General features: G+C 44.3%; 1 protein-coding gene across 4 annotated transcripts; it reads right to left on the bottom strand.

The window, feature by feature from the left end:
• Window positions 1–2,518: 2,518 nt before the first annotated feature.
• LOC308472310 (asialoglycoprotein receptor 1-like) lies at window positions 2,519–23,781 on the bottom strand. Of its 4 annotated transcripts, XM_080997034.1 has the most exons (11): window positions 23,155–23,781; window positions 20,207–20,257; window positions 17,971–18,075; window positions 14,197–14,316; window positions 12,710–12,790; window positions 8,731–8,856; window positions 7,613–7,675; window positions 7,254–7,343; window positions 5,807–5,976; window positions 4,474–4,586; window positions 2,519–4,173 (listed from the first exon to the last, which is right to left on the bottom strand). In XM_080997034.1, exons 1-11 carry the CDS (start codon window positions 23,252–23,254, stop codon window positions 4,041–4,043), a joined length of 1,152 nt encoding a protein of 383 aa, XP_080853160.1. In that variant the 5' UTR covers window positions 23,255–23,781; the 3' UTR covers window positions 2,519–4,040. The 4 variants fall into 4 exon arrangements, with proteins under 4 accessions (XP_080853160.1, XP_080853161.1, XP_080853162.1 ...); XM_080997035.1 differs by lacking the exon at window positions 12,710–12,790; XM_080997036.1 differs by lacking the exon at window positions 17,971–18,075 and having other exon boundaries at window positions 2,520–4,173.
• Window positions 23,782–25,939: the final 2,158 nt, after the last annotated feature.

The raw sequence follows: 25,939 nt of genomic DNA, 5'->3' as shown, positions 1-25,939 counted from the left end.
TGAAGTAGTAAATAAGACCACCCCATCCAGGCATGCTCTGTAGACTCCCATAGCCAGTGCCATGCATCACGTGCATGCCTGTCTCTTCCACCATCCCTCCCTCTTCTCTCTCTTTTCCCCTCTCTCCTCCTGTTCTCAGATTCTGATTATCCCTCTGGTTTTTCTTCCCACCCACCTCTGAAGGTAGTGCCTACTACCCCTCACTATGCACAACTACACTGACAGTAAAATTACCCACTGTATCATTAGCACTACCACTGCTAAACATTTTATAGATCGCCAGCAGCAAGCTGGATGCTAAGCAGTACACAGAAGCAGCAGACTGTCTCTGCACAGACCTGCTCCTCCATCTACAGTAGATGCACAAGGAAAGGAAGTGGTGGGGTGAGGGGAGCCCAGGACTTTACAGTGCATAGTTGTGGGAAGTAAAATGTTAGTGGAGGAGCAGGTAATTTAGGGTGATGATAGGATGATGCAGAAAAGTCTTTGTATATAAAGAGGGACTGGAAGAATAACTCGAAGCAGAGCAAAATAGCTTAATGAAGGCTGAAGGGGATAATTCCCAAGCATAGGCAGCGACTAGTAAAAGGCACATAATGATGGCAATATTGTTGCTAGGTTGCAATCCAGTCTCTTCAGTTCCCCAATGCAGGGGGAAGGACCATAGGTCAATGGCAGAGGGCATGCTTGACATACAGAAGACCTCGCATCTCCACTTGAAAAGGGGTGGGGTGGCAGGGCATGTGAAATGCACAGCCCAAGAAGAACTGCTGCCAGCCAGAGTAGGCAATGTTGTAGTAGATGGAGCCAAGATCAGGTTGCAGAGGATGGGAAATAACCTTTGCCGTAGGCCCTGGAGAGCTGCTGCCTGTTGAGAGAAGATGATACTACCAAGATGGACACTACCAAGATGGTGTGAGACAGCTTCCCTATGAGGCAGGGTAAAGATGACAGGACCTGATATTGGGGGATAAATTGGGGCTGCCTTGTCTTCCATTACAATGGTAAATCTAAAGATATAGACTAGATCTCTGGTTTGCAATCCTGGGTGATTTTTATCATGAAGGGGAGTTGGCAACAGATGAGGGTGACAGATGTGCTCAAACTTCCATGGCAAGTTCTGGTTTGGGTTCATATTGCTAGGGTGTTGAGCATAATGCCCTCACGTGAAAGGAAGGCAGGCTAGATATGTCCTGAGCTGGATTTTCTTTCAGGCCTAAGTTCTGTTCAGATTCTGGTCTGGTACCCAAATGTCAGTGAGAACAGAAGCCCAGTTTGAGGGTGTGGGGTAGAGGGAAAAAACAATATTGACATTATCCAGCTAGTTCTATCATAACCATTTGGAATATCACCATAACCGAGAGTGGTTTCTGCATGTTGGCAAACCACAACTATTTGTGGATAGCCCCCACTATTTAAGTGTAAAAACAAAACAAACAAACAAAAAACAAATTAAGGACAGTGGTACCTCGGGTTAAGTACTTAATTCGTTCCGGAGGTCTGTACTTAACCTGAAACTGTTCTTAACCTGAAGCACCACTTTAGCTAATGGGGCCTCCTGTTGCTGCCGCGCTGCCGGAGCCCGATTTCTGTTCTTATCCTGAAGCAAAGTTCTTAACCTGAAGCACTATTTCTGGGTTAGCGGAGTCTGTAACCTGAAGTGTATGTAACCTGAAGCGTATGTAACCCGAGGTACCACTGTAATACAGTACCTGGAGTGTGAATCTTTGATTTTAAAAAAACAACAACCAGCAGCTAGATGGCAGCATTACTACATTTTCTGGCAGCAGTGCAGCTTCATTGTTTTCAACATGTTTCATTGTTATAAAACATTGTGCCTAAACTGCCCCAACACCCAAACATTATCCATGGGCCACCTTGGGTGTGCGGCCACTATTCTAATGTTTATGCTTGCAAATTAGGATTCCTCTAAACTAAAGTTGTGGTAGTAGTGTGGTGTTTCACCACTGTTAGCCGTGCCAAGTAACAACCCTGCGCCTGCATAGTGAGGAAGAGACCAGGGCTGTGTTTGCCTTTAAACAGATTCACCTCTCCACTCAGTGCTACAAAAGGTAAGTGCACAGCATCCAAAGAAAGAGGAAGGGAGGAATTCAATTGGATTTACAACCCAGGGATCAAGGATACAATTGACAAACACATGTCTTTCTGCCTCATTGGGTTTTTTTTTTTAATCCAACACAATTAGTTGAAACACATTCAAAAATGAGGCATTGAGGGTAGTGTTGCAGTTCCCACCATTGCACTATGTTCCACAGGGTTTTAGAATAGACATCTGAGGACAGTGCTCATGTCCCTCAGTCACAGTGGTAAGCCAAAGGCGCTGTCCTCTTTGTTACCAATGGTGCAATCCTATACACTGGGGCTTACTCCATGGAATTCACTGGGGCTCACTCCCAGGTGAGTAGGTACAGAGTTGCTGCCTTGAGCTCTGGATTGGATAGCACATGGTTATCTTTCATTAGATCAAGAAAATTAAGAGCATTCCTCAAAACAAGTCATTGATGATTACAGTGATAATTTTTATTCAGTGAAATACGAAAGGTTCAGTACAAAACTGTAAAAAGCGAACTATTGAATCATGCTGTTTAGAAGAAAGTAGTTGCAGAAAAACGCGCACACAAAAATAAATGAAATAAAATAAAACTGAAATAAAACTGAGCAAAGCCTGATTGTGAGGCAATCACAGTATTGTACTGCAGATTTGCCATTGAGGACTATGCAAAGAGTTAAGTGGTTTGCAAAAGTAAAAACTTGCCTTTTCTCTCCTAAAAATACCAGAAGTGGCTATATCACGTGGCTGTGCAGAGGCAAGATTGATACGTGTGCTTAACTCAACAAAATGACACAGACACTTTGCTTCTATTTGTAGTTCCTCTAACATACAGATGGGAACCCCCCATCCCATGAGTCAAGCTAGCCACCAGACCTCTCAGCTTTCTCTGGGCCATGCCCACTTGTCTGAAGTCATATGGTGTTAGGTACAGGACAGGTAAAGCCATGGCTGCAAAGGAACAATCAGGAGCCTTAGAATACATGATCAGATTCGCTCAGGTGCATCTGATGTCTGCCAGAATCAGTGACCCTTGCATTTGGTGCCAGATTTAAACAGTACCATGTGGAAGCCACACTTGCAAAAGAGCAACCAGGATTGCATTCCAAGCAAGGCTCCCTGTAGTTCCCTTTGCAAGGGTGGCTTGCATTTGGCATTCTTTACATTTGCTGCCAAATGCAAGCCATGCTGCTTTCAGCCTGGCTCAGATCCACTTGATGCCATGTGACATCAGGTGAATGACAGATTATCAGCCCAGCCCTTGTGTCAAATGGGGGAGGGGGGTTGACTGCAATGTGACCTGGCCCTCCAGCTAAAAATGGTTCCCCAACCCTGCTCTAAAAAGAATATAGCCTCCTTGTATGTTGCCATTTGAAATAATAGTGAACCTATAGCACCTAACACAGCACGGTCTCTTTGCCTTCTGTCTTAATACAGTGCCTAGCATTCAGGAAGGTTGAACGCTTCTGCAAGCTCATCATTCTCACACCTCCCTGCTCACTAGACAGCCTCCCTTCTCACCCCACTATTGCTTCCTCCTCTGGCTGGGGAAAGTTAATAAGGTGCCTGAGATGTGAACAGGTTGCAAAGGTGTGTTTGCTACCTGCTTAGTTGGGAGAGCCAAGCACACTTAAGCTGCATTTCTGATTCCCACAGTCTCAGGGTGGCTGATTTCTCCCCTCCTCCCATGTTTGACAGGGATGATTGTGAGGCCTTCTGGGAACGTGGGCAGCACTGTGTGGCACAATCACTCAGATTCCATATGAGAGACAATCCTTTCACTTCTTGAAAGCAAGACTATGTGTCACGCATGAAAATGCTTTAGGAAGCTTAGGATCACGCAATGATAAAAAGCTATCATCTTCCATCAGTCTGCTTGGTAGCTGCAATGCATTCCAGGATGAGGAGGGGTGGGAGCAGGGGAAGAGAAGCAACACAACTTGTATACAATCCTGTCCCACCAGGTGTCTCAGCAGAACAGTCTCCTTTTGCAAATCCATCGATAGGGAATTGAACACACAGCGGAAGCCCATGTTCCGTTGGGATGCATGACACCACATTCCTTTTCAGCACCCACCTGTGGCTGTCCTATATCCCAAAAACTAGAAAAGAAAGAGAGGGAGAGGGATTGTGGAATAATTGTTATCAGCATAGAACCGCCAACACCACCACAAAGTTCCCAAAGGCTGGCTAAAATCTTGATATTAGAATCTAAAAGACTGGCTACATCACAAGTCTAGAATCTGGTTATTTCATTATACTGAACACTGATGTCCCTTGTCATGTCTTAAAGGTTACCTCCACCCCTTGCATTTCTTCAGCACACATGGTTTGAAGCCTATGGGAATGTGCATCATGAAACAGTCTGTTTTTAACATGTAAATACTTCGAAATGTACTCACGCTGTAGATATAAGCAAATCGCCTTCTTTCCACCTCCACTTTCCCTCCTTTTCGTTGTAAGCTGCACCCAGCCAGTATGTGCTTGCCCTGTGGATGTTATCTCTCAGGAAACCCTGGGATGAGAAATAATCTAGATTACATTTGAACTGCAATCCTAAAAAACAGTACTAGAGCAGGGGTGGTGGAGCTTCTGACCATCATCCAGGTCCAGACCTCAAGGCATCCGAATCCAGCCTACAGAGGTCTCCCCAGGCCACCCTCCCTCTCCTCACTAATGAGCAAGTAGAAGGCAAAATGCCACTGAAATTAGAGGGACACATTTCCAATGAAAGATGGTTAAGGAAAGGAAGGGCATATTTCTTGCCACTAATCTATAATATTGGAATACTTCTTTTGAATGGTACAGTGATACCTCGAGTTACAAGCGCCTCAGGTTACAAACACTTCAGGTTACAAACTCTGCTAACCTGGAAGAGTTACCTTGAGTTGAGAACTTTACCCCAGGATGAGAACAGAAATCATGTGCCGGCGGCGCAGCCCCATTAGCGAAAGCGCGCCTCAGGTTAAAAACGGTTTTGGGTTAAGAACAGACCTCCGGAACAAATTAAGTTCGTAACTAGAGGTACCACTGTAGAGTCAGACTATGCAGGGGAAGTGTTGTACCAAAATGCCCTCAAGGTGTGTTTGGAGGCAGTGAAAGCTAAGGAAACAATTTTTGGCAATAAAATTTTTGGAGGGAGAAAATAGAATCATTTTTGAAGGGAACTAGCTTACTAGGAAAAGCTGCTGTGGCTCCCCCCCCCCATCAAAAAAGCTTGCTTTCTTAATAGTACCCAGGGAACACCATGCTAATGGCAAATACCTCACAAGGAATGGTGCTGCACCTGATCAATAGGAATGGGCAAGAAATTGGGTTCAGTTTGCATTGTAATGTGGGCCTACTTAATTTGCACTTCCTGAAACAAAAGGTCAACCAAAACATAGCTATATTTCAGAATTCACACTTCTCTGAATTTTGTGTTGCAGTTCTCCAACGAAATATTGTGTATAAAAATGCATCCTATTTGTGCATAAAATGCATATATTAATTAAAATGACCATATAAAATTGCATTGTATTAGAAAAAAATGTTTGTTAAAAGGTGTATATTATGGAAGATTGCACCCAAAAATCTGTAGTTCTGATAAATTTTTGTGGGGATTAAAAAAGAAATCACAAACTGATGCGAAAATGTGCAGAATTAAACTTAAAGACTGGGAAAAATGAGAAACTGTCAAGAACAAAAACGGGCATGTCTGTCCATTCTGAATCATGATGATGTAGGAAGACTAACCTGTTCATCATCAGACCAAATGCTGACCAAATAAGCCCTATTATAAATGCACTGCCACAGAGCATCGGTCCAGTTTTTCGCCTCTTCTGAAATGTAATAGCAGTTCTTCTCTTTAGTCTTCCAGTCCTTGGGGCACGGATGAGAGTAATTTCTGCTGCTACAGATGAATTCTACAAAGTAAATGTAGGGCAACACTCTGTTAACACTGTACCCTACTTGGGGACTTCAGAATATACAGCAGCAGCAGCCGGCAATTAAGCGTGTCGATGGGCTGCCATGTTCCGAAGTCATGGGGAGAAGAGCTGCACCCGGGCTGGGCCTTCAGGGCTGCGGTGACACCTCCTTCTCACAGCCGATGAAGGGATGCCTGCACCTGGGTGGAACTCCCACCAGCTGGAACCTGAACTTTCCCCAGCCCACACCAGTCCTTCCCCAGCAGGGAGGAGAGCCACCCGCTCACCTGAGACCTGCCAGTGCCCGCCCTTGCGCTGTGCGGCCAAAGAGAGATGGCTGGGGAAGGGCTACACTTGGTGCTTTAGCTTGTTCTCCACTGCCCTCCTCCTAGGCCTGCAGCAGCTGTGGCTCCAGTGCTGCTGGGATGCTGCCAAGCCTGCCAAGGAGTGCCAGTCGCTTCTCCCACTGGGAGCTTGCTGAGCTGAGAGGGAAATGCAGTGACTGGCAGGGGACCTCCATGAGGAGCAGCTGCAGCAGGGGCACAGCCAAGTCCACCCATGGCCCACATGATGCCCACAATTAGGTTAGGGGGCACCAACTTTGACTTAAGGGACGCGGGTGGTGCTGTGGGTAAAACCTCAGCGCCTAGGGCTTGCCGATCGCATGGTCGGCGGTTCGAATCCCTGTGGCGGGGTGAGCTCCCGTCTTTCGGTCCCAGCTCCTGCCCACCTAGCAGTTCGAAAGCACCCCTAAGTGCAAGTAGATAAATAGGTACCGCTTTATAGCGGGAAGGTAAACTGCGTTTCCGTGTGCTGCGCTGGTGCTGGCTCGCCAGAGCAGCTTCGTCACGCTGGCCACGTGACCCGGAAGTGTCTCCGGACAGCGCTGGCCCCCGGCCTCTTAAGTGAGATGGGCGCACAACCCTAGAGTCGGACACGACTGGCCTGTACAGACAGGGGTACCTTTACCTAACTTTGACTTGCCCTGGGAGCTGCCAACATATATTGTGCCACTGCCTCCCCCTATTCTGGATTAGGCAGAGGAAGTCCAACATGGATTGCCTGGTGGATTGCAACTGCTCAGATCGCAATGTGGGCAGAACTGGATTTCTCCTCCCCTTTTGCTACTACATGGTTCAATAGGAATTCTCCCTTCTCTCCTCCCTTCCTAGTGATGGCACTGCCTGGGACTTCTCCTATGTTTTTAGACCCCCAGGATGACCAAGCCAGAAGGAAAATAATCAAGATAAATAACGTTTCCAGGGACGTCTCACCTGTGATATCCTGCAGTTCACTGAAGTTGTTGCTTATGGTTCTTTCCATAATCTTTTGTGCCTCCTGCACATGATCCAAGTCCTTCTTCACTGAAAGACAAATCGAAATGTCCACCCAAAAAAGCAGTGTGTTAGGGCCATAGGCTGCCATTCCTGCTTTGCTATTGATCTAGTAGTGCATTAAGAGTTCAGACTGTCAGTGGTGATGCCACAAGTACCGGTTATCATCAGCTGCCGGTGAGTGGCAACTGCAGTCCAGCACGACTGGGGCCTGTGCTGGGGGCCATTACCCTGCCCTGCACCGCCATTGTGGGACATCTCAGCCTCCACCTTACATATTAAAGAGCCATACTACCTACCTCTCAGCAGCATCTCTGATTGGTTCAAGTGCAGAGCTTGTATCTCCTCTGATAGTCCAGAGTCTGAAGAAAGAAAATTAGATTTCTTTTGTAGTTTTTCTACATTTTGTTGTGCTGTCAAAATAAACCTTGCTTTGAACCATGTCCTCCTTGCATATAAACTGATGGCCCTCATCCATATGCTGAATATGCTTCAATTGGGCCAAGGAATTTGTTCTTTAGACCTTTCCAGTGGCAGTAGCAGCAGATTCAGGCAAAGGCGGCAGATGCTAGGTCACTGGAATGCATTTATCACTGGCTCCTTCCAGTTCAGGGTGGCTTGGAAGGGAGAGTGCATTGGAGAGCAGTAATCTGATATCTGGATTTGAGAACTGTTCTGGTTACTTAACAGATGGCTGTATTTAAATGTGCATTTATTGCAATGTGTTTCTATTAGTATCACATTTCCTTAAGTGGGTTGCCTTTGAGAGCTATAAACTGCTTCGGTATAGATATGATATGCGGAATATAAATATTGCTAAATAAAGAAACATAGTCTCAGATTTTATTCATTAAAAAACATAAGCATTTTTCAAAAATCTGATTTTTTAAAAAGTGTTTTAGAAATAGCTTTCAAAGCTGAGCCCACTCACAAGTGGGAGCCAGGTGAGAGGAACAGTACTAGGAACAAAGCCAAAGGGAGAAAGGTTAGAAAAGACTGTTATTACTCATGCAGTCCCAGGAACCAATTATAGCCATGATAGAATAATAGAATTGTAGAGTTGAAAGGTACCCCCTGCAATGCAGGAATCTCTGTCCAAAGTGGGACTTGAACCCACAACCCCGAGGTTAAGAATCTCATGCTCCACCGGCTGAGCTATCCCTCATAGATAGTTTTCCATACAGGGCAGTATGCCTGGATTCGTGGGTCCCCATTTCTAACCCCTGCAGTTTCTGACAATTCCAATTTTCCATTTTCACCAGAGATGGGGAATCAATCTACAGCCCTCCAGATATCGTTGGACTCCACCATCCCTGACCATTGGTCATGCTGGCTGGGGCTGATGGGAGTTGGGATTCAACACAATCCACATTCCTGATTTATACAGACTTCCTTTCATCCAAAGTGGATCACTTACAGTTCACCAGGACCAAGACGAGTAGCGCTGACAACATCACAAAGCAGATGGCTACCAAGACATAAAGGATGAAAACATGAATTCTTCTGCTGTCTTTCCTTTGCGGAGACTCAGCATTGGCAGGAGCTGTAGAAGTGAAGATTAGTGGAAGCGTTTTATTTGCAACATTTAAAAAATAAATAAACAGAAGGAACAAATGGTGACCTCCCCTTTTCAAATGAATAACAAAGGGGGTCAAAGTCATGTAACATGTGTGAGTGTGCAGGTGTTTGTGCACAATCACAGCAAGGTTTCCAATTTCTATTCTGAGTTCCAGGGGGAGACAAGCTGTCTCTGTGCATAGGTTGGGCCACCTCAACTGAAAAGAAACCACATAAATTGGGAGACAACATAAATGAGTCTGGACAATGCTCCTTTATTTAAATTTTAATTTTACCTGTTATGTAAGAAAAGGCTCAAAACATTAGATCTTTTCATGTTGAAAAAGTAATGCTGAAGGTGAGGGTAAATCAGTACTAAACCATCTAAAACATTTTGCTTTATGCTTGGTTAATGCTGCTGTTGAGGACAGTTGGACCAATCTAAAAGGAATGTACATACATTTTATACAACCAAGGCAAATGAATATTAGAGGAACTGTATTTGTCATTGTAAGCTTCAAGAGTCAAAAGATGCTATCTAGAAATACTACTATGTCTGGCCAATGTGATTAGCCTCCTGGACGACTTGACCGGCTATAACCTGGTATTGCATAGTAACCATAAGCCCTACAGCTGATTATGGTACACCGTGTTCTCTGATTTCTGCAACTTCTCCTCCACCCCGCAATTCCATGTAGCAAATCCAATTCACTTGTTGGGAGAGGGTTGCCACCTACTGGGAGAGTTATGTGTATAAGTCCCAATCCATTAGAAAACTGAAGTACGTAATAGTCTCAGAAAAATAAGGGGTATGAGAAAGAACATGTAGACTGTAAAAGGGGATGGATGGGAATCAGAAGTAGAGGAAACAAGAGTTTGGTGGGAGGAAGTGGGGAATTTTATAAGTCATATAGAAATAATTTAGAGCCCACAAAGAAGTAATTGCTCCCCAACAATCAAAACTAAGAAAGGTAATGATCCTGAAACTGGGTGGGAGGATCCTGAATCTTTTCCTTCCTATTATGATCATGGGGATCTAAGTGATCTTGCAAAGGGGAAAGTCTGTGCTGTGTGGAACTTACACCATCTATCTCATCCAATACTGTCTACTCTGACTGACAGCAGCTCTCCAGAGTCTCAACCAGGCAGTGGTTCTAACTGGACATATCAGGAAATGGTAACTGGAGGTACCAGTGACTGAAACTGGGGGCCTTCCACGTACAAAATATGAGTTCTTCTACTGAGCTGAAGCCTCAACCCCATGACAGTGTAAAATTATACAATGCTATAAAGATTATTGCTCTTTATACCAGCGTAAATGAGACAGAATTATGGTCTGGTTTTAAGTGGGTTTGTCTGGTGACTCAGGGAGTTTCCTTCTTGCTCTCTGTGAACCTAATTGCAGATTTAATAGAGTTATGTAAACAATGAAACACCTGTGAGAATTTACACTGTATAAATATTGGAAGAAGTGATGTTGCAGCTGCTTAAGAATATGCTCATATTTTAACGTTAAGTAGCTAAATTAATGAGGTCGGATTTATGCCGTAGATCAGCAAAGATGAGATACTACAATAATATCAAAATTCCCAATTCTGTGTCCACTGACGCTAAAGGAAAATGGAGGCGATGCCATTGAATACTGGTTGCTGAGGACCATGAACAGGAGAGAGATGTTGCACATGTTACCTGCTTGTGACCTTCCCAGAGCCACCTGCTTAGCCACTGTGGGAGTCAGGATGCTAAACTAAAGAGATATTTAGTCTGATCTGCTAGGACTCTTCTTATGTTTTTGTGAAACAGCTTTTCCTAGTCACAAGCTAAACATAAGCAGGCTTGTGAGGAAATGAATGTGGGGTTTTAAAAAAAATATTATTATTTGCATTTTATTGTTAATCTATTGGCAGTCCCTATTAGCCCCTTTCCTCCTTCCCATTTCTCTCGTGTGTGTGTGTGTGTGTGTGTGTGTGTGTGTGTGTGTGTGTCGAGGGGGGTAGAGGACCGAAAGGAAAAAGGAAAGGAAAGCCAAAGCAAAAATGTATTTATCTATGGATAAAAAGCTGGTGTCACACATAACACTTCTGATTTGAAGAAGAAGAAGAAGAGTTTGGATTTGATATCCCGCCTTTCACCCCCTTTAAGGAGTCTCAAAGCGGCTAACATTATCCTTTCCCTTCCTCCCCCACAACAAGCACTCTGTGAGGTGAGTGGGGCTGAGAGACTTCAGAGAAGTGTGACTGGCCCAAGGTCACCCAGCAGCTGCATGTGGAGGAGCGGAGACGCGAACCCGGTTCCCCAGATTATGTGACTACCGCTCTTAACCACTACACCACACTGGCTACACACTTTGCAGGTGGAACACAATCAGGGTAGTCCAAGTTGCATCTAGATCATCTGATAACCCAATCCCCACACTTCCATCCCCCCTCCCCCCCCCCCCAGATTCCAGCTCCTCATATATTATTCGGGAGCTGCTTCCAGCCTCTTTCTCCTCCGTGGCCATGCTGAGCTCCGTGCTTGGCCTCCTCAGGAGGTCTTTGGACTTGGGGGGAGCCCCCCCCCCAAAGAAATTGGGGCCTCTGACCAGTGATGTGGTTTGCTGCTGCAGCAGCTGGAAATACTGTTTAAACATTTTACTAAATGTAGACATTTCCAGCTACTGCAGCAGCAGTGTTCTCCTGCCCATCTATCCCAGAATACATCACTCTGAGGAAGGACTCCCTTGGCCCTTCTTCAGTGAGGCAGGGAGGAGGTGGTAGCCAAGAGACCTCCAGTGATGCTCTCACAAAGCAAAAGTAGGGGGAGAGGAGGAATGGGGCTTGTGCTGCAATCTCTTGCATCGGTTCTGCTAATCCGTGGCCCTCCAGATGTTGTTGGATCCAGTTCCCATTATCCCTGACCACTGACCATGTTGGCTGGGGCTCATGAGAGCTGGAGTCCAACAACACTGTGGGGGAGGTGGGCAAAGATTTGCCACCCCTGTCCCAGAGGAGTTTTACTGCCTGTTTATTATTGTGCTCCAAGAATTATGTTACTGCAACCTCCAACCATAAGATATAGACCACCTTCCTACATGGTGTGGAGCTAACTTTCCAATGTGAGGCACATCCAGGGTGTTGAGGATGGGTGTGTTAAATGTGAGCTATGATTTGAGATTAATATGGGATCTACCGTGCATTTGGTTACACAAAAGCTAACCAACACAGATGTAAGGGAAAAAAGCCTTGCCTTGACCCAGTTGTATATACATAAAATCTTGGACCACAGTTTAGCTGAGTCATCAGACATTCTAGGGCTGTGGAAACACATAGTGCCTCCTTTGCTTGGGAAGTCCCCTCTTTGTATATGCTCTTGCTCAATAAAATTAAAGGTTTAATTGAAGTCTTCCCCATAAATGATAGTGGTGTTCTGTAATTGTGCGACCTTTGCATGAATGGTGTCAAACCCAAGGGACCCTCAGTCTTTTGAGTATAACCATTAATTAAGAGATAATTATTCTCATCCATATAGATATTGGGACCTCCATGAGGGGTCTCTGATTCACATCTGTGAGTTACTTCTGGCAAGAGGATTGCTACTGCCCTAGATTTGGCAGAGCCCCCTGTGCCCAGTGCTCACTCCAACCAGTCTTTTCACAACCAATCCATCTCAGGAGCTTGGAGGTGGGTCTCCTGAAGAACAGCCATGTCAGCTCTTTCCCAAGGTACCTGCTGATACTTGCAAGTTTCCCCTAAGGCTAAGCCATTTATGTTAAAAGAAATTATATTTAGCCCAGCGGTAAGATAGGATGGCTACAGGTTGAGTGCACACATCATCTAGATGCCATTTGGAATACATACCACAATTTGAATTACTTGTCGCTTCATCAGAAGGAAGGGCATTGATACTTGAATAGCTTGGGCTGTATCCAGGATCAACGACTATACAGTACAAATTCAGGAGTTTGGGATTAGAAACAGAGAGCACGCCACAGACATACAAAGTCGATAAAACTGCTAATGTGCATGAAAAATGCAGAATCACTCCCTTTTTCCTCACTCCACCATGATGAAATCCACCAACTCTTCAACAAGTTAGTAGAGGGACATAGCCATGCATTCCTCTCTTGTGAAATGTGTCAGTTTCAAGCTGAATAGTCAACAATTTTAAAATGAGTCTGTAAGAGCTTGCGGTTAATTTAATGCATTAACCACATTCTAATTTGGACCCTAAGAAGTTTCACTAAAGTTTCAAACTGTGTGAGCAGGTGGAGCTCCCTCTACATACCATATTGGGCATAGCTCAGTTCTTGAAGGCAGCTCAGTGGGGGAGAGCTGGTGAAGTTTAAGGGTGCTGCTGCACTGTAAGAAGAGGGCCTCAGTTTAATGGGGCAGCCTTTGTCCCATTTGTCCAGGAGCTCATGTTTCACACTAGCTGCTTGACAAACAGCAGCTTATGTTGAGTGAAATAAGCCACATTTAGAATTTAAACTCCAGACACTTTTAGAATTGACTATAGTCTATTCAAGTGTCTGGTTCCTCTCCTCCTCCCATTATAATTGTGTGTGAGGGAACAGAGATCTTTAATATAGAAGACAGAAATGAGGAGAAAAAGAATAGCTAAACTTAGAGACTCCGCCTTCGGGGGGGGGAAGCAGCATGATACAATGGTCGCACAATTAGACAAAGGCTCTGAATAACTGTTTTGATTTTGTTTGCTTAAAATCGTCCAGGATTTGTAAAAGGAAAGGCTGAGAGAAAGAACAGAAGTACTTCGGACAATGCTGAATAAATGTATGGAATCCACTGCCACAAGATGTAAGGATGCTCATTTGTGGCTCATTTGTGTTCTGTTGGTGGTTACCATGGAACCTCTATGGCAGGGATGGAGAACCTCCTGTGTCCCTCCTGAAGAGCTTGGACTCCAACACTCAGTATGCCTGCGGACAGGGATGATGGCAGATGGTGTCTACTAGGGCTGCCATGCGTCCAGGTTTCCCCAGACACATCTGGGAATCACTCAGAAAAATGGCATCTGGGTGGATTTTTCTGAATCAGCAAAATGTCCGGGAAAGCCTGGCCAATTCAGGAAAAGTCCCAAAATGAAAATAAAAAAGGGGGAAGGGGGAGCTCAACAACTTTGTCCAGATTTTCACTATTGGGAATATGGCAACCCTAGAGTCTACCAACTTCTGGCTCTCTGTCCTTGCTCTATGACTCATTTGCTGAGACAGGATCTCTCCAGCCTTTCTAACTGCATAGTTCATAAATATCACAAGCTGAAATGAATGTCTCAATAATAACCATGCATGCTAAAGAAGACTAGAAGACTGAGGTATTTTCCGCACCTTTCTTAGCATCCATGCCTCTTCTGTCTGCCAAAGGTGTTGTCTGACTTGCAGGAGTCATTGCAGTCACAACACCCCCATCATCATAATCGTCGTCATCGTCAAAACTGTTGGGTGAATCTAAAAACAGAAGAACGGTTAACTCTGAAAATGGAAACAAGCCACTCAGATTCGGGGGGTTTTGTGTGCATTATTTAGAGATTATTTGAGTCAAATTAGCAAATCCATTGGGTGGGTCTGAAAAGCTGAGCTTTGAATTTATCAAAGCTTGCCCTTGAATACAATAGTACAATTCCAGTATTTTGCTTTCTTGCTATGCACAGTCTGACTAGGACAGTGGCTCTCAAATGTTTTTCTCTGGGCCACACTTTCAGAGAGAAAATTTGCTCATGCCACACCAATCTTTTTATTGATTAGAAATACATTGGAAACCAAAAAGTAAACAATTCCCAGCAGTGCTTGATTTACATAACAGAATTTGCTCTCATTTTGAACAGATATCTATCCATATTTTGAAAAATAAAATACTATTCTATATTACACAGAAATGTTTACATGTTTCTTTGATTGTCCTTGAATCTTCCTGCCACACTTGCCATTTCTCCCTTTGAGAACCACTGGACCAGGACCAGCTCAAGGCTCTTTGCTGCCCCAAGTGACTCCCACAGAGGATGAAAGAGCTTTGTCCCAGGAACCCTTGCAACGTCAAATTCAGATGCATGCTATCAGAGGCTTCACCATGACAGCACTTTCACATGGTGTGGTGCTTCCCTGGTGCCTCAAACAAATGGCTGCCTTGCTTGTACAATTGGGCCTTTCCACAGCAATGGGGGGTCCCAAGTTAGACTGTTGCTGTTAAGAATGTTTTTTCTTTAGCAAAGACATTCCATGCCCCTTTATGTGGCTTAGGTCAGAAGGAAAAAGCATATATTTCAGTCAATAACCAGTAGAGAAAATCCTGTTTGTTGGCTTCCTATGGGCACCTGATCAGTCAGCATGTCTTTGGTCTGATTCAGCAGGCCTCTTATTGTATCCCCTTCTGCTAACTAACACACTTTCCAAGTGATTAGATAAATACAAACATTACACTCCAATACATAAGAAACTGAAGTGGAAAACAGGGTGGGTGAATATGTCAGTTTGGGTTTATCTCAGTTTCCCATTTTCCCAATCTTATATTGAGTTCACCACATTTCCACATCAGCCTATGTGTGTGGATTTAAAAAAACCACAAAAAAGTCCTCATGAAAATTCATCAGAGTTTTAGTGCACATTTCTCAAAGTATACACATTTATGTATGGAATTTCCCCTAATATACACACTTTTGCCTGCAATTCCCCCTGCTGTAATGCATTTTTCGTATGTTATTTTCACTTCTATACATAGCGGCTGGGGAAACCCAGCCAGATGGGTGGGGTATGTGTGTGCGTGTGCGTGTGTGTGTATATAATTATTATATATTTTTAAAGGTTTTTGCCTGGTTAGCTGCATCCAAAATGAGAAGTGTGAATGCTGAGGGACAGCTGTGTTTTTCAGTTCACATACTGTTTCTTGAAGTGCAAATTATAGGTGGAATTCAATGCAGTGCTAAGGTGAACATTCTATCAGGGTGAGGACTTCTGGTTGCACAACAGAACATTCTCTCCCTCTCCTCCCCCTTTGTGCCCCTTAAATCAGTTGAGGAGTTCCCACAAACTTCTGAGGCAGATTTGGGGAGGGCATGGGGTGCATGCAGGGGGAGGGGGGGAATCCCGTTGCCCAAGCAGAAATCCTCATGGCTGTCCTAGTTCACATTAAAGGCAAACCAAACCAAACTTCTCCCTTACCCTGAAGTACAACCTGCACTAATTTCTAAAATAAAGTATCAAAGCAGTGTTAGAATATACAGAAGCAAATAGAATATCTTATTGCCATACATGGAGAAATGCAATATAGAAAAGGAATTTTCTGCTTAAAGTTCAAAGCATTGGATCACTGCAATTTTTCTTTCGGGCACCAGGAATCCAGGTTTGTGGGGGGATTTTTTTTGCAAAGCACATAACATATAACCAAATGCAGGACCAAAGCAGCAATAAAGCACAAAATAAGCAGATTATATTGGAAGTTCATCTGGCAGAAAGTCAGTCATATTGTGGTCACTTACAAAGTGCACCGTCAATTCTTTTCTTCAGCCTAAGGGACACAGTGGCCAAGGCTCGCTTCATTGCTTCAAGTTACAAGCATTTGATCAGCAAAGTGTTTCTCTGACAAAGCAAACTACAACTAGCTTAGGAAGGTGATGGCTGCTGATATCAGCACCAGCAACTAACCAGAAGTAAAAAGATCATTAACTTGGGATTAGAATGTTTATAGAAACGAAGTCCAGTTCTGAAGAAACACAATAAGGTTATTTTAAGACTACCCCTGAGTGGAGTCTAATTGCTGAGTTCACCTAAAATGAAAACATTTGTATTAAATAACTTCAGTGGTAGTCACATGCAACAAATTGTTCAGGCCCTGAAGGTGGGTCAACTTTTTTCTTTCTTTCTTTTCTTTTCTTTTCTTTTCTTTTCTTTTCTTTTCTTTTCTTTTCTTTATTTAATGGAATTTACATAGCACTTGATTTAAAAGCAAACAAACATTTGCAAACTCAAAGCAGCTAGCTTGCAAAAAGGATAACACAATGGAATAATAAGTAAAGACAAAAGTTTAAAACAACTATTTAAAACATTCAAACATTATTTAAAAGCAACACTAAACTAAAAGCAGATTAAAACATTTGTCAGCATCCTACATATTTGGGCAGGTTTGCTTTAAAAAACAACAACACGCTTTTAGCAGGCACCAAAGAGCGTACAGTGAAGGCACCTCCCTGACGTCAATAGACAAGGAAGTTCCAAAGTGTGGATGTTGCCACACATAAAGATCGAATTCCGACAAAGGCAGGATGAATATGATATGGCACCTCTAAAAGGGCCAGTTCCACACATCTAAGTGGTCAAGTGAGCATATGTAAAGTGATCATGCAGATAAACTGGTCCCAAGCTTTATATGCTAATAGTAACACAGTTTGAACTTGTCCCAGCAGCCATTGCAGGTTTCTGAGCAGGGGTGTCATATACTGACAGGGTCTCACTCCTGTCAGCAGTTGTGCTGCAGCACTTGGCGCTAACACAGCTTCAGAATCAAGAGCAAGGGAAGCTCCACACAGAGTGTACTGCAGTAATCCAATATTGAAGCAATCAATGCACCAACTACTGTGGTCAGACTTTCCCGGACCAGGAACAGCTGTAGCTGTTGTACCAATTGCAGCTGGTAAAAGGCACCTCCAGCCACTGAGGCTACCTGGGGCTCCAGTGACAAAGCTGGATCCAGGAGCACCCCCAAACTGCAAAAATACAAAACAAGGGGGAGGGCAACCATGTCCAGGGTAGGCTATTAACCAACCCTCCAAATGTCCCTATTTTCTAGCGACATCCCTGATTTAGAGAAGCCATCCCGGTTTCTGAATTGATCCAGGAATGTCCCACTTTTCCTTCGGACGCCCCTATTTTCATTGGAGAAATGTTGGAGGGTATGGAGTTATCCGACCCCCAAGCTGTCTGAAGGAAACCCTGTATAGGGAAGTTTTTTAATGTTTAATGTTTTATTATGTTTTTATATACAGTATATTGGAAGCTGCCCAGAGTGACTGGGGCAACCCAGTAAGATGTTTGGGGTATAAATAGTAAAATTATCCTTATGGAATGGGATGTCCCTATTTTCATCGGAGAAATGTTGGAGGGCATGCTCACCCACAGTGCTTCCATCTTTCCAGGATTCAAGCTCAATTTGATTTTCCTCATCAATCTCACCACTGCATCCAGACACAGGTCCAGGGACTGCGCGGCCTCGCTCTACTGGAGAAATTATGGAGAAACAGAGCAGAGTGTCATCAGAATACTGATGCCACCTTGCCCCAAAACTCCTAATGACCGCTCTCAGTAGCTTCATATAGATATTAGATAGCACTGGAGATAGGATAGTGCCTTGTTGCACCCCATGACATTGCCTCCAGGGGGCCGAAAAGCACACTCCCAATGGTACTCTACAGGCTGTGTCCCATTGCAACACAAATATCATTCCCAGAGCCTGTTCATAAGGATATCATGATCAATAGATGAAGAGGCAGGAGCAAGGTTGTCCTATTCCCTGCAATAGGGCAACCAAGGCCATCTCAGTCCTGTGGCCAGGACTGAACCCAGGCTGGAATGGATCCAAATAATCTGCAGAATCTAAGAGTTCTTACAGCTGCCTCACAACTTGCCTTTACACCAGGCATGGCCAAACTTGGCCCTCTAGCTGTTTTGGGACTACAGTTCCCATCATCCCTGACCACTGGTCCTGTTAGCTAGGGGTGATGAGAGTTGTAGTCCCAAAACAGCTGGAGGGCCAAGTTTGGCCATGCTTGCTCTACATCACCTTCTCCCAAAAGTGGGTATTTGCAACTGGTTGATGGTTGATCCCATCTAAGTGGTCCAAACTTGTTTCTTTAGGAGCAGCTGCACCCCTTCCTCTTTCAAGGCAGCAGGGACCATCCCCTCAAGCAATAAAGCATTAACCCCACTCTGGACCCAACCAGTCAGAACCCCTCTGACAGATTTCATAAGCCAGGAGGGACAGGGGTCCAGAAGACCAGTGGCTAGGGGCATGACCACCAGCACCGTGTCCACATCAGCTGGTTGTGTCAGCTGAAACTGATCCCACACACACATCCTCGATTCTGTCACTGGGTACTTCCAAGAGGAGCTTCAACAAGTGCAGAGGCAAGATCACTCCTAAGTCAAGCGACTTTATCATCAAAGGGTGTTGGATCAGTTTGATCTTTGAATTCTCCAGGGCTCTCTGCTAGAATGGAAGCCAGTAAAGTCTGGACCATCCAAAATAACTCTGCCACATGCCATCTTTGCAGGACTCACTGCCACATGGTAGGAACGTTTACGTGCGCTTGTGCCACTTGCTCTCTACCATTCCAAACATGTATAAGCTAAAAGGGTACCAGACTAATCCATTAGTCTGGGGGCTCACAGTGAAAGCCTCCATATTGGAAGACTTGCACTCTTTAATTGAAAGGCTGCATGGGGCAGTGATCACAGGGTCAGTCTAAAGGTGGCGAGGCCAAGGTTCAAATCTACACTCAGCCAGCCCTGTGCAGAGCTTGTCTGAGGCCTGGGATGTGAGTCCCTGGTCAGCTAGGAGGTACGGGCATTCTTGGCATGACAGCATAAGACCAGCAAGCCCCTGGCAGGGCCTCCCTGCCAGCGTAGCCCCCTGAGGCTGAGGGCAAGCATTCCTGGCTGCTCCCCAACCCTCTGCACGGGCCTGCACTCAGAGATGAAGCTCATTGGGTGGTCTGGAACCAGACACTGCCTCTCCATCTAACTTCATAGGACTGTAATGAAATAGCATCTGGTGGGTCTGCGTTGCTGGCCTGGCTTCCCAACACTGCATGTGGCTGCTGTTCACTGAGAGGGCAGAGGGGCAAGGTAGCAGGGAGCTCAGGATGCTGTAGGCGCAGTGGCAGAGCCAATCCGATGCTCCCCATACTGCACTGGCACCAAGATGAGCTCCCCACTGCCTTGCCCCTTCCCTCCCCTTCTTGGCAACATGCAGTGACGCAGTGCATTGGGGAAGCATGCGAGCAATGTAGACCCACCTGTGCCACTCTGCCAGCTGCTACTGTTATGGGGACAAAGCTGGGGTGCAGAGTAATGGCATACATCAACTTGAGCTCCTTGGCGGAATGCAATAAAATAAATAAAATTGATACACCAAAATACTGAAGAATCGTTAACATATATAATGCATATTTCCACATCACTGGCAGAGAAGCCATGGAAGAGCAAAGAACTCTCATAGATCTGTAAGGCACTGCTAGGAAGAAGCCTGTGTCTCATCTTCTTGGCATACTGAGAACACTGTCACGAGCCTGTCAAGTGCAGAAGCACGACTGAGGCGGAAGAAGAGAAGAAAGGAAACATACTGACTCACCTGGTTTGGGAGGCAGGGGAGGTTTTGCTGGCTTAGCAAGTGTATAAATCCCTGTAGGAAAAAGGGGGGAGGGATAGAAAGCATTCAGGGAACGGATATTTCTTGAAGATGACATCTCTATTGCCTAGGACCCACGTACCTACGGGGCTGCCTCTCTTGGTATGCCACACGGAGGATCTTAAGGTCCACAAATGACAACACTTTGGAGGTCCCAAGTTGCAAGGTGGTTAGATTGGTTTCAACTAGGGCCAGGGCCTTTTCAGTACTCGCCCCGACTTGGTGGAATGCTCTTTCACAAGAGACTAGGGGCCTGCAGGACTTGACACCTTTCCGCAGGGCCTGCAAGACAGAGCTGTTCCGCCTGGCCTTTGGTTTGGACTCAGTCTGACCCTTATGTTTCCCTCCCCTTATGGTTTTGATCCATGGGCTACTTTTAAAATGAGGCTGCATTTTAAATTGCATTTTACCCTGTATTTTAAATTGTTCCCCCCCTATTATGTTTTTATTGTAATTTTACTAGTGTTAGCCGCCCTGAGCCCAGCTGAGGGTGGGGTATAAATAAAAATTATTATTATTATTATTATTATTATTATTATTAAAGGAATGACACTGGAATCTGAAGGACAGCAAGAAAACAACTGAACCTGGATCAGCCAAAGGAAGTACTGTGATGCCCCTTTTATGATCCCTAGGATCAAGGCCAGATTAAGGCAGCTGGGGTCCTTGATACAGTTGCCCAAATAAAGCCCCCCTCCCCACCCCCGCAGAAAATGCCTGGAGTAAAGAAAACACATCTTATAGGTATCTTAAAGACTAACAATTTTATTATTACATAAGCTTTCATGGACTACAAAATTATACTCCAAACATGTTCAGTTTCACAACCCTCGGAAAAACACAAACATTTCAGCAACCTTAATAAACAAAACCAAAATATTCTGAGCATGTGCAGTTTCAAATTTAAAACTCATTTCCCATTGTTTTTGCTCCCTTCCTAACTTTTGCTCCCTTCCTGTCACTCTTTATAAAATAACATTAAACATTATGGGGTGTCTGTATTTAAGATCAGTTTTTTTATTTTAAAAAAATTAGTTGCTTTTTCATTGATACTGAACACACATACACAAACCTTTGACTCTTTTTGACAAGAAAGCCAAGGCTGTAGTCCCTTACCCTCTGATATGGCAATTAACCCTATTAAACATGAAGAGACTTACTTCTGAGTTGACGGCTAGACCATTGTATAGTAAGTTAACTGTACAGTGGTACCTCGGGTTAAGTACTTAATTCGTTCCAGAGGTCCATTCTTAACCTGAAACTGTTCTTAACCTGAAGCACCACTTCAGCTAATGGGGCCTCCTGCTGCTGCTGCGCTGCCGGGGCACAATTTCTGTTCTTATCCTGAAGCAAAGTTCTTAACCTGAAGCACTATTTCTGGCTTAGTGGAGTGTGCAACCTGAAGCGTATGTAACCTGAAGCGTATGTAAACCGAGGTACCACTGTACAGTGAATTCTTAATGACCGGGCAACTTATTGTGCAGTTGATTTGGAGAAAATAACCTGTAGAGAGCACATTATAGCAGAGAAAATCATCAAAGGAAAGAGGCATTGCCTTAAAATAGTGCTTTTTTTCTTAAAAAATGTTTAGGAGTACTCTCATTTTGACTCAAGAAAATCACCATTTTATAGTTTAAATCGGGAAAAATAAATACAGTAAATGGACAAAAGTGCAAAGATTCACAAAAAGTTCAGGGCTATCCCCCCAGAAAAAAGCACTGCCTTAAAATACTGAAAGGAGATCACTCAGAAGGGTGATGCACATTTTGCTTTATAACTTTCCTTCTACTAGGTGTAGAAGCTTACGGTACTTTTTTCCCAAAGAAAGCTCAGAGCATGGGCTGTGGTACAACTGCACTATTTCTAAGGTTGCCATATGTCCTCTTTTTCCAGGACATGTCCTCTTTTTCATGGGTAGAGTTGTCATAGTGATCCATAGTGAAAAGTCGGCAAATGTGTCCTCTTTTTTTGCTCTTCAAAACCCTCTATTTGCACCATTATAAATCTAGCCATGACCTCATCCACTGCTGGATTTCCAAAAAGGCAGAGTAGGCACTGGCCTGTGGGCCTTTTAGGGGCCCTGTGACAACAGATCGAAATAATATTGATTTGATCTTGAAATAAAATTACAATCAAGCTTTCTTAGTTCATTGGTAACCCACTAGAGTGGAGGCCCCAAAATTTTGACCGCCTAGGGGCCTTCACAGGGTTTAATCCAGCACTGGCCTTATCCCTTCTGGGTACAACCACACTCAGCTGTTGTGGCCGACCCAGAGCTCCCCTATCCTCATTGCTGTCTCACTCTGCTCCACTGCCACTATCCACCCCCACAAGCAACCCCTGGATAATATATACACAGGGCTGTATGTATGTGAACTCTCAACAGCGAGATCAGAAGGAAATGAAATGCAGAAAAGTAGAGACTGTAATAATTGCATTAACATAATAATCACCGCCTGTACTTTTCTGCATTTCATCTCCTTCTGATCTCACTGTTTAAAATCCCCCTTGCAACCATGGTGCATATATATACAGCATATGCCTGCAATTCGGGATAATATTTCATGTATCTGAGGAGATGGGACGGAAGTCAACAAAAGCTTATACCCTGCCCTTTAGCCTAAAGGGCTCTCAAAGTGACTTACAAAAATCAGTTCTAAAATGCCATCGGGCTCACAATCGAAAAAGATATGACACATAAGGAAAAAGGAATGGGAGGGAAGAGGGACGTGCAAGCTCAAGCATAAGTTCTTCCAGTTTATTTGTTAGCCTTTAGGATGACACAAAACTCTATGCTGTAATCCTTTCTAGTAGGTAAACTTTCCCCAAAAAACAGGGAGCAAGCACTGCAACTTCCTGAAATTCAAAGCAGAAAACAAAGGCCCACTCACCCTGGGATGTTGTCATGCCAGAACCTGTGGGGGGAAGTCTTAGGACCCGCTCAGCAGCGCGAGGAGCAGGAGGCCCCCCAAATACAGGAGAGCGATCCATTCATGCCCTTGCCCTGAGACTCGCTGCAGTAGCAGTGCCTGTTTGCAGAGGCAAGAGAGCTCAGAACTTTTGAGTCAAAAGGAAGTGAAACTGAAGGGCCTCTAAGGTGCTCCTATACGGGCAAGGCACAGCAATGAACACCTCAAGTCTCATTTTATCTGGAAGATATTGCAGAAAGCACCTCTTTGGTCTTAGACACGGGAAACATGCAAGGGAGGTGTGAAGTGACTTGGGGTGGGGGAGAATTCAAAGCAGAAATTTCTTAAGAATTACTCTCAGACATGGGTAGGCAAACTAAGGCCCGGGGGCCAGATCCGGCCCAATCGCCTTCTAAATCCGGCCCGCGGACGGTCCGGGAATCAGCGTGTTTTTACATGAGTAGAATGTGTCCTTTTATTTAAAATGCATCTCTGGGTTATTTGTGGGGCATAGGAGTTCGTTCATTTCCCCCACAAAAAAAATATAGTCTGGCCCCCCACAAGGTCTGAGGGACAGTGGACCGGCCCCCTGCTGAAAAAGTTTGCTGACCCCTGCTGAGAGATAAATATTTGTACACAGGGCCAGAAAGTTGGGTGGTCATGTGTCTTACTTGACAGAGGACAGGCCTCAGTTTGAAGGTGTCCTCTGCTTGAAGGGCTCTCAGGTCCAAGCCCGGTTTAAAGGTAAAATAAGAGCAGGAGGGGGGAGCAGGAGGGGCCTTGAAGGTGACCTTCAGCAATTGGCACCTGGACTACTGGCTAAGCTGCCACACAGGCCAGTCACAGTCTTCCCAACGATGGTAAGAAGTATTGTAAACTATCTAAATTGTAGTAATTATTGCTACATGTTATGTACTGAAGTTCTCTCCCTGGGCCAGCAGGGGGATACTGTAGATAGTTTTCACTCAGGTCCACATATGCAAATAAGGAATTGAAAGTGACGTTCAGTGATTGGATAGTTACACAAAGTTGTTACTGTTGCTTTGTAGTTGAGCTCTATATAAACAGGTTGGCTGAACCCTTCCGCCCAGTTCTGTTCTGGGCCTGTGAATAAACAAGAGCTGTTTGAAGAATTGCTCTGTCATCTGATATGTTCACCCACAACTTAACACTACAGATCACTCAATACACATACTGTACTGTATTTAGCATATGCAAAACTGGTGCAAGTCTGTGTCTTCTTTTTTCTGGTCATGGATTTATTCCTTGTGGGTGATGTGTAAGTGGCTGCCCTCATACCCTCATAGAATTGAGTTGGAAGGAACCATAAGCATCACCTGGTCCAACCCCCTGCAATGCAGGAACCCTTTTGCCCAATGTGGGAATCGAACCGACTGATCAGATAATAAGTCTTTGTGGGTGGTTCTTAAGCATGCATGTCTGGATTAGATTCCACATAAACTGCTTATGTTCATAGAGACATACACCTTTGTGCTATGAATGGATCCAAAGTAATTTGCATCTTCATGCCACATAAATGCTGTCAACCTCATTATTCCATATGTGCCGATTCATTGAGCTGTACCTCTTCGTACTGGAAGGCTTAAATAGATGATCTTACACTGAAACCCATTCACAGGATTTATAGCCTTAAGAGTCCAGAACACATAGTGATAGAGAGCTGGTACAGCAAAGTGGTTAAGAAACTGAGCTAAGTGAACCAAGAGGCCCTCAATTCAAATATTGTCTCTGCCATTGTCTTACTAGCTAGCCTCAGCCAAGCCATCCGCAGTCCATGTGAAATTGTATTGAAAAAGGGTTGCCATACGTCCGGGAATTCCTGGACATGTCCTCTTTCAGTGGGACTACAAGTCCATCCTGGGGGAATTTTACATTTTAAAGCAAATCTCTGGGATTTTGGTTTGTTGTTTGTTTTTTAAAAAGTGCACAGGCAACTCTGGCTCGGCGGTAGTAGGTGGGGGGGAGGGCTATAGAATGATTTTCTGCAAAAAGCTCAACAACCTTTTGTGCGTTTGCGCAAAAAAAATATCATCAACTTTTGGGGTGATTGTGCAAAAAAGCTCTTGAAATAGGGTAACCCTAATTGGTGATAGTTTAAGAGCAGACAAATGAAGGACTCAGAGAACACAGAGCAGGTACAACTTCCAGTTGCCCTTGCCAAAGAGAAAAATAAATCAATGTTGCTATTTTTTGAAAAGGGGAAAAGAATACTGAATTCTCTCTCAGTGAAGTTATTTGTGCATTATAAACCACTATTAAAATTTTACTTAGTTGCCTAGACCCAAGGCACAGTGCGATAAGTTTAGGAGAGGTTTAAAAAGATACAGAAACTTGTTTCCCCCAAATAAGTTTATTTCTGTACCTATTTGGTGGAAGCAGCCAACAGAGGAGTGTAGGTGTACTTTGAAGCAAAAATCCCACAGTATTCTGCAAGCGAGAGACCAAGCTTTATTTTATTTTATGTGCAGTACAAAGGAACAGAGTTTTCAGGTTGTGAATGAGAGAGTTAGCACTATTTCGTTCAGGAATTTACATTACCATTAACCTTTATTTCAAAGGGGTATTATTTCAGTAATTATTTCAAGCGATTTGTCACCCAGGCTCAACTCACTTGTAAATAAATCCAAATCTCGCTTTCCAAAGGAAAGCAAACCCAGGTAAGCACTGCCCCTGGAACCTCTCATTACTTGGGGAACTGAGAAGCACATAACAATATTTAAGTACCTGCTTCTACATCCGCCAAATT

Source organism: Podarcis pityusensis (genome assembly GCF_964106645.2).
Source record: "Podarcis pityusensis genome assembly, chromosome: 2".
In the NCBI taxonomy this organism is placed as follows: Eukaryota; Metazoa; Chordata; class Lepidosauria; order Squamata; family Lacertidae; genus Podarcis; species Podarcis pityusensis.
Note: the sequence above shows the minus strand (reverse complement) of the source record. Positions and strands in the feature narration are given on the sequence as shown.